This window comes from Galendromus occidentalis, unplaced genomic scaffold (assembly GCF_000255335.2).
Source record: "Galendromus occidentalis unplaced genomic scaffold, Mocc_1.1 scf7180000077450, whole genome shotgun sequence".
Lineage (NCBI taxonomy): Eukaryota > Metazoa > Arthropoda > Arachnida > Mesostigmata > Phytoseiidae > Galendromus > Galendromus occidentalis.
The window spans coordinates 1,177,012-1,185,288 of record NW_003805438.1 but is presented as its reverse complement, the minus strand read 5'-3'; the positions used below and the strand labels follow the sequence as shown (position 1 = coordinate 1,185,288).

General features: G+C 50.1%; 2 protein-coding genes across 2 annotated transcripts; both read left to right on the top strand.

Moving 5' to 3' along the window:
- The first annotated feature begins 283 nt into the window (after positions 1-283).
- Positions 284-3,476, top strand: LOC100907890 (sphingomyelin phosphodiesterase). Its single transcript, XM_003743712.2, has 9 exons — positions 284-298; positions 474-674; positions 874-1,032; positions 1,263-1,502; positions 1,637-1,915; positions 2,008-2,267; positions 2,388-2,520; positions 2,688-2,914; positions 3,040-3,476. The coding sequence occupies exons 1-9, from the start codon at positions 284-286 to the stop codon at positions 3,164-3,166; spliced, it is 1,641 nt and encodes a 546-aa protein (XP_003743760.1). The 3' UTR covers positions 3,167-3,476.
- A 1,275-nt stretch (positions 3,477-4,751) lies between these two features.
- On the top strand, positions 4,752-5,558 carry bug (thioredoxin domain-containing protein bug). Its single transcript, XM_003743649.3, has one exon. It carries the CDS (start codon positions 4,752-4,754, stop codon positions 5,556-5,558), a length of 807 nt encoding a protein of 268 aa, XP_003743697.1.
- The last annotated feature ends 2,719 nt before the right edge of the window (positions 5,559-8,277 follow it).

Genomic DNA, 8,277 nt, shown 5'->3' with positions numbered 1-8,277 from the left:
CCGGTTTGCTATCTAAGTTCGCCCAGCAGTTCACCGACGGAGCAGTGCTCTCTGTAAAGCGCATTCAGCTAGAGACTATTGTGGGAAAACAATCTCTACTGTGCTCGTCGGACGTGCCGGAATCGAGCCGAAAATGAGGAGTCGACGCATCGCATCGATCGGATTGGGATTTTTGTTGTTGTGCCTCTTCCTGAAAGATGTCCAGGCGTCCGATTCGACAGAGCCAGGTGCTGAGCAGAAGAGCGATCTCACGCGTGTCTCCAGAATGTTACCCCGTTTAGTAATGAACATACAATCGGTGAGTTACTGTCTAAATTATTGAATTGGAACTTCTGATACGAATACGGTCGTTTCGACTGTGAAAGCGTGGTCCAGCATTCCGAAGTTTCCGGGAATCGATCTCCAAGTCCGACTGTATCTAACATAAGACTGTATCCGAAAGAAGCTACATGGGACGAATTTCCATTCCGCAGGTGATCGACTCACTGACAACAGGGGACACCACAGATAGTGTTTGCAGAACATGTCGGCATGCCGCTGAGGCTTTCCGAGTTGCTCTCCGATGGTTGTCCAAGAGAGAACTAATTCGTTACGGGAGGATCGGCTGTAACCACGTCGCGAATATAATGTCTCGAGAAGTGTGCCGCGGATTGCTCAAAAGCTACATCGACAGCGTGAGTCTCCAACGGAACCTGAACGCTCTGAGGGATCACGCACATACGGACACATCACGAGGCTCGGTCTTGGAATGCTGAATCCCCCAGCCTTTCCTCGTCGTCTTTTAGATTCTAGCTATTTGAATTCTGCTTCCTCATTGGAGCCGGAGCATGAGCTCAATCAAACCGAGATACCGTAACTCGTGTTGCCTTTCAGATTTATGACATTGGCAAGCTTGCGTTCAAAGCCGGCGTATCGGAGCGAGACGCCTGTGCTTTGATTTTCGGTCCGGACTGCGGAAATGTGACGGCAGCCGTGCACATTTGGGAAGTCAAACTGCCGCCTGTCCCGGCACTCCTACCACAAAGCTTGTCGGTGAGCGGACATTTCCAGTCGATTTCCATGATTCCCCTTGAGGTGTCGAGAAAGGAAGGAAAGCCGTCATCATCGGTACCCTTTCCATCGAGGAGAGTTTCCCGGGATTCGGGGCTGATTATGGAGAGCATAATGATCTCTCCGATCTTCCGCTCGATACAGAAACCCGGGATCCTCGGATAAGAATTCCGAAGAGAATAAGAGCTCTCAATCCGATCCTCCGTTTTCAGTCCGCGAACAACTTTGAGATCATCCATTTCTCCGACTTCCATCACGATCCGAGTTATCGACAAGGAGCTCTGGCTCAATGCACTCTGCCCCTTTGCTGCCGTCAGGTGCCTAGCGAGACGAACCAGTCGTCAACAGAGCCGTCGAAACTGGCCGGTCGCTTCGGGGACCTCCGACATTGTGACATGCCTATCGAGACCATCGAAAGCCTTGTGAACGACGCCTTCACCGTCACCCAGAAGGTCAGCAAACCTACTTACCGGGGGTCGAACTTAGATTGAAGGTTTCTCAATCTCTCGACAGCCATCCTCGCAATGGATATAGTGGAGTCCTCGCTCAATGAGTCCGACTGACTGAGCTGAATTTCGTTTTCCAGAGTCTTTCCCACATATACCTGACTGGCGACATTCCCCCTCATGATGTTTGGAAATCAAATCAGGAGGAATACTTCAACATCTCGAAAACAGTATACGATCTTCTGAAGGCCCGCTTCGCCGTGAAGATGTATCCCGTGGTTGGGAATCATGAAGCGGTTCCCCCGAATTTGTTCTCGAGCAAAAACCACAGCTCATTCCCGGAAAAAAGCACACCACAACTCTACGCAAACCTCGCATCGTTCTGGTCGACGTGGCTGGGCGAGGAGCAGCGGAAAACGGTGAGCGCTCCGACGATCATTCTCGCTCTTTAAGGTGTCCGTCGAGCCGACAAGAAAATTTTCTTAGTAAACGACGTTCTGTTCCCGATCAGGTTCTACTCGGAGGTTACTATGCGATATCAGTCTCCCCAGCTCTGAAGGTGATAGCTTTGAACACAAACTTCTGCTACTCGCTCAATTTCTGGCTACTCGTCGATTCGAGAGATCCTGCGGGTCAACTGCAGTGGTTAGTCAAAGAGCTACAGGTCAGCGAGCTTCAGGGTCAGAAGGTCCATATCCTGGGTCACATTTCGCCGGGCAGTTCCGACTGTATCTTCACGTGGAGCACACAGTTCCTGAAAATCGTGCAGAGGTCAGTCAGAGCGTTCGCGGAGGATCGCAACCGGCAGAAGGACATGAGACGATGATAATCACCCTTTTCACCATACGTTTGATCCGATGATCATTATTTGATCTCCCGAATCGCTTATAGGTTCAGCACGACGATTACCGGTCAATTTTACGGACACACGCACTACGATGAATTTCGAGTTTTTTACGCTCCGGATCGCTCCACACCTGTGGGAGCGGCGTTCATCGCCCCGAGTGCGACCTCGTACTCGTCCGTAAGTCCGAGCTAGCTCCGTAGGTCCGAACCTTCCTCCGGACGGAGAAGCTCTCCCGAGTGATCAGTTACCCGTAGCTGGGCTTCTGTCCGAGACGGACCGATCGTCCTCATTATCCATCGTTCTCAGAGTTCTTGTCCGTGACCGCCTGTCTTATCTTCTCCCAGGTCAATCCCGCCTATAAAATATTCACGTACAGCGGAAACGGTGTTCTGCTGGATGCTGTCACTCGAACATTCAATCTTACGAATGCCAATGAAGTTGGACGTATCGATTGGGAAACAGAATACCAGACGAGGTCGGCTTTCAATGTGAAAGATCTCTCTCCTGAAAGCATGGACGTCATCTCGAAGAAGCTCGTCGCAGATCCGGCGACGTTCCAGACTTACTTCAGGTGAGTGGGGCTGACGGATACATGTCGCCGGTGAACTCAGAGTTCAGACCAGTCCTGTCCTCAAATTGAAACCCTCCCCTGCGAAGACATTACCGCGAGACCTCCAATCCTATCCATCCTTCCAGACACTATCACCGATCCAGTCCAAGTGAACGGTGGTCGTCGTACTCAGAGCGGCGCCAAGTGACCATGGCCTGCTCAACGAGGACTGACGTACATCACGACAACTCGGCATGTCTTTCTCGGAAATGACTTCACTGAAGGAACATCATCGCGAGGCTTGCACGTATCAGAGAGAACCTGAGCTGAGGACGCTAAGTTATTGTGACAGAAAAGGTTTATCAGGGCTTCGTCCGTCGCCGGGCGGGGCTTCAACGATCCTAGAGAAGGGTGCATGTTTTATATTTCCGAAAATATCGGGCATGTTATTGAGCCACGAGCTCCTCGTACATATTCCACCATAAATTATTATATCGACACTTGTGAGGTTGTGAGACGATGCCTGCCAGGAAAAGCGGCAGATTTTTGGAGGATCCGAATCTGATAGTTGCGATCGAGACTTATCCTTTAAAAATGATCTCTATGAATAATCGTAACTTCAAGGAATAATAAAAACATCCTCCTATCTCAAATCGTGGAAAAATCACTCCAGAAATGCCTTGTTACAAAGGATTTTATCACTTATCAGCCCTTATTTCTGTGCGGAACTTCTCCATATTTTGGAGTAATCGTCATTTATTTCCTCGATAGTCACCGACAATAGTTGTTGCCTAGCTAAACGATGATTATATCTTGACCGTCGACCCAAGTGTTCGGCATCGACGGCGTTCCCGGGCTGCTTCTCAAGTTACTCATGGAACGCCGAGCGTTTCCAGGAGCTGGGTTGTCCACGCTTTGGGAGCCTGTGCCGCTTCTGCCTCCTTGTTTTCCCGAAACGTGGTCTGTTGCGATGTCCTTTTCCAGAAAATTGCTCGAATTCCCTATCCTGCTCTTGTAGAACACGGTGATTCTGTTCGAATTCTTCTGACTCGGTGGATCATGTCTGAGTTTGACGGTGAACCCGACTGCGCCTGACGACCTTTCCGAGGAAGAGCAGTGATTCGTTACCGGATTTAGTTTGTGTATTGGTCGAAATTCACGGGTCTCGTAGGTCCCTGTATTACGGATGCTATGGAGAGGATGGGAGCGAACGCACCGCGGCTCATGAGCGGGTCACGAGTCAAGTTCAGATTCTATGGAGGAGCGGTACATACCTAGGGTTCTGGACCTCCACATATCTGAATGAAGCTAAGACGAAAAGAAGTACAAGTAATCCCATGTACATCGCGCTCGGAACCACCTTGCATCACTGGACAGAATTCCGAGGATCGAGAATTCAGCGAGGACTATAACCGACACGCAAGCCGTTCTGTGGTGTCACGGAAGACACGATATCGCGAAGGAATTCTTTTAGTTTAATTCCATCCCTCGGGATCGATGAGACCGGTTCAAAGCGAGACGTATTTTCTTGTTCTCGATCGGTACGGAGCTAGCCGGTGTCTCTCACGGGTTCAGAATCGTCCGGCAGATAGATGGGAAGATTTTTCTCCGATTCCGGTCTCTACGTAGCAGCGGGAGTCATCACGGAATGGTCCAGATCGATGATTCTCGGCCGCAAGGCGCGTGGGATAGTTTTGCGTAAATATTAAGTTCATGTCTCCATCTCCTTTCAAGATTCCCTCCTACAAAATTCCCGAAAAATCATCCCACCCAGACGCGGCTTCCGCCTCTCGTGTCTGGTATTTACGATCTCGCGGCCAGTAGTCGTCTTAACAACAATGAGTTCAGCGGAAGCATAATGCTCACGAGAGTTATATTTTTATTTCTCCTTCTCGGACGAGAAAGCATTAGCACTGGGGACGATTATACGTCGACAGAAGACAACATCGTGATTGACGAACCTGACTGTGCTTCGACCTCGGCTGCTCCGGACCCCCAGTGCGCGAACTCTACGGTAGAATCAGAGACGTTGACAGCAGATGATGTGAAGACTACGATCCGTAATGATAGCCGACGGATCTCTTGTGCAGCCCCACTGAACCCCTTCAACGAGGTGGTGATTTTCAATGCGAGTGCAGTAGCTGATATTCTCTCTGCCGCCCGTAATGAGTGCACCTTGCTGATTTTCTACTCTCCTCACTGTATGTTCAGCGTACGTAGCTCCCCGTATCTGAACGGAATCGCCAGATACTACCTGAACCTCTCAGTGGTCGCGATTCAGATCAATGAGTCTTCGACGCTCAGCATGAAGTACGGCATCATCGCAACACCGACGGTCCTTCTTCTGCACAATCACCGAGCGATAGCGAAATTGAATCACACCAATGTTTCGCTCGAAGCACTAGGGAATTTCATCGAGAAGCATACGGGGTTGCCGTTGGTTGAAAACATGACTCTGACCGATCTCGACTACCTGGGTCCACTGCCGACAAAGGTTGTTGAGCGAGCCGACTGGATACTCTTTTCGGCATGGGTTTTCACAATTTGGTCGCTTCTATGGTTCTTGCTGAGATCGTCGTATGCCCTGAGGGCGTACACTTGGTTCGCCACAACCTGGAAGGAAGCTCGAGAAGCTGAACAGGCTGCTAGACCACATCAAGATTAGGTTCACCTCGCAACTACCGCTGTAAATAAATATCCCTCGATGTTTGTTCGAATAAACGCTGAGCGTCATTGTTTTGGAGGTGCACCGTGTCGTTGTTCTCCGTGTTACACCCCAGCTTAGAGCGTGAAGTCGGGACTGTGGCTTATTCGCCGAGGATCTTAGAGCTCTGAGTCGGGTCGGTTCCTCTAGTCTGCATCAAGGTAACGCATTAATGTTGGGAGCGCAGATTCGTTGAAGAAAAAGTATTACACCGGCGAGGTACGAACTCGCCTTCGGGAACTTACGAAATTCCAGATGTTACCGCTAAGGGCCATGAAGTTTCCCAGGCTCCGATGAGTTCTGGTTCTGAGAATCCTCGGGCCATACTGAGCATACGAGCGAGCTCGACGGGGTCGCGGGAACTCTCGAAGCTTTCTCTCTTCACTGAACATAGAGCAGTGTATCCCGTGAGCGGGCAAGTGCCCCACCGGTGGGTCACAGCGATTTTCCTCATAGCGAGCTTTTTTGGCTCAAAGCGAGATGCATCGAGAGCTGAATTTGTACAGGGGGATCATCCTAGCCAATAACTTGCGGATACATTGATGCTTTCAGATCTTTTTCTCGTCAACGTCAGTCCTCTTTCTCTGAGATGCCCGCTCTCTCCAATACTCTGTGAGTGCTGGTGGGCCATGTACAGCCTCCGTACTCCGAATGTGGGCCATCGGGCGAAAACTCTTGGGTAAAACTGACATAGAGGTACATAGGTTCGACGTTGAAGGGAAAAGCTATTCTTCCTTTTGACTCCTGGAGAAATGATTCGTATTGAGCATCAATTCGGCGAGTTTTCGCACGTCAGCAGCTGATTCATAGCAGACGACGCAAGCGCCCTCTCCGCCCGGACTCCTAAGATCAGCTGTTTCTGTACGTGAGCGAGATCGGCTCTGTTTTCCCGGACCCGGCCTGTTCCGAACAGTTTACTGATGTGGCGGACTCCAAGAACGCTTCTTCTAGCAGCAGAGAAGTCCTTCAGGAATCGCAAGTTCTCGGATAGTATAGCCCGTACCCTCATTCGTGCGGATGACTTGAGCAGCAAAATACGAGACGAGCTCGACACTACTTTCGTGCGCATAAGAGATGTCTCGTCCTGCAACTGTGGCCAGAAGTTTGAGGTAAGTTTTCTCATCTTCAGAATGCTCTCTCTGCGATACTCTCAGAGCACGATTGCTCCTGCCACCTGCGTCTTGGAGACTACCGTTCGGTCGTGATATATTCAGGGACGACGTTAGGAACGTGTATCGAATACGGAAATTTGATACCGGGGCGACTCTGAGCTGGACCAAGCGCGTCGGTCACTCAGAGCGCGAGGCGTACGTAAGATTCGTCGGACAGGGAGTCATGAAGTTCTCTTGAACCATCTGACCTAGCTTCCAGCGATTACTCTTTGTTCATAGGATTCTCCACCAATGATACTATCGGACATGCTGGCTCGCCGTCTCCTGATTGGAGGCAGAGAGATAGAATACGCATTCACAGGAAATCTGGAAATCGCAACGCCACCGTTCGGGGGTTGAACCAGTCCGAAAGAAATATTCATTGATCGTTTTGCTTACCTTTCAGGCAATCATAGTGTCGCCGAAATTCGAAGGAAAATCATTGTTGCAGCGACATCGTTTGGTACTCTCTTTACTTTCTGAGGAGATGAAATCAATCCATTCATTTTCTCAGAAAAACTTCACCCCAGATCAGTGGGACTCGCAAGGTATCGAATCATGAAATTCCAGAAAATCCTTGTTCGAAGAATAAATTCCTTGTCCGTCGAGTTCCACGGATTATTCCATCGCATTTCTCTCGGGCGATTTTCGCGAAAGAGATCTACCCGCGAAAGGTCATAAGGACTATCCACCGACTTCGATGTTTGCTCCGGTTTTCGTTCGGTCCACAGAACTCAGGAGGGGATGCTGAACGTCGATGACCATAGTAGAGGAATCTCTGACAATGCCGACCGATTCGATGCCCACCGAGCATCCGCTCTGGTCATATTCTTGACGCGAAACGTATGGTAGCTGGGAGACATCACATCCCCCCGAAAGAGATGTGAGGACTGAAGCCTCGTCTGGGGGACAATCACGCTCATTCGAGTCAGCGACGGAATGCTTCGAGCGTCAGTGGAGGTTCCAGTCTCATGAGACCACGCCGTAGACGCCCTTTTGGAGTTCAGACCTGGATCCGGGATAGCGACCCTGGCGTGCGTACCGTTGTAGCTCCTAGGCGCGACCATCTGTGGGTTATCGTAAACTATGGATATTCCGCAAGCGACGGCATGTCCGTCTTTGTGCTCGGGCCCTCCAAGGGAAGGCCCGGGCAGAATCGCGCGCCAGGCCATTGTCAATGACTTAGTATGATACATGAGAACATCTCTAGAGTTCTAGACTCGGAAACGCTCCGGCGGGGAATATGATTCCCCTTTTGAGATGCCTGGATCCCTCATCTCGATGAGTCCCGTATGGTACAAGGTCCCCGTCTACTGGACCGACTGCCCGTCGACCAGATAATTAGAAGATTTTCGATAAGTAGAATATTCCTATATTTACTATCATTCGGAATCAAGAGCTCGTTGATTCGTGAATGAATAGTTTCGATTCAAATCGATCGTCCAATTATAGATGGAGTTGGAGATACCTATATGATGAAATCTTCGGGGAAAGAATCATAGTCCCGTGAGCGATTCGGGGCATGTCAC

Bases quoted from the DNA above. Each gene is read 5' to 3' on its own strand.
- bug (XM_003743649.3), top strand. From the start codon at position 4,752: ATGCTCACGAGAGTTATATTTTTATTTCTCCTTCTCGGACGAGAAAGC.
- LOC100907890 (XM_003743712.2), top strand. The intron at 1,033-1,262 runs GTGAGCGGACAT...CTCCGTTTTCAG, and splicing joins TCCTACCACAAAGCTTGTCG to TCCGCGAACAACTTTGAGAT. The intron at 1,916-2,007 runs GTGAGCGCTCCG...GTTCCCGATCAG, and splicing joins GCGAGGAGCAGCGGAAAACG to GTTCTACTCGGAGGTTACTA.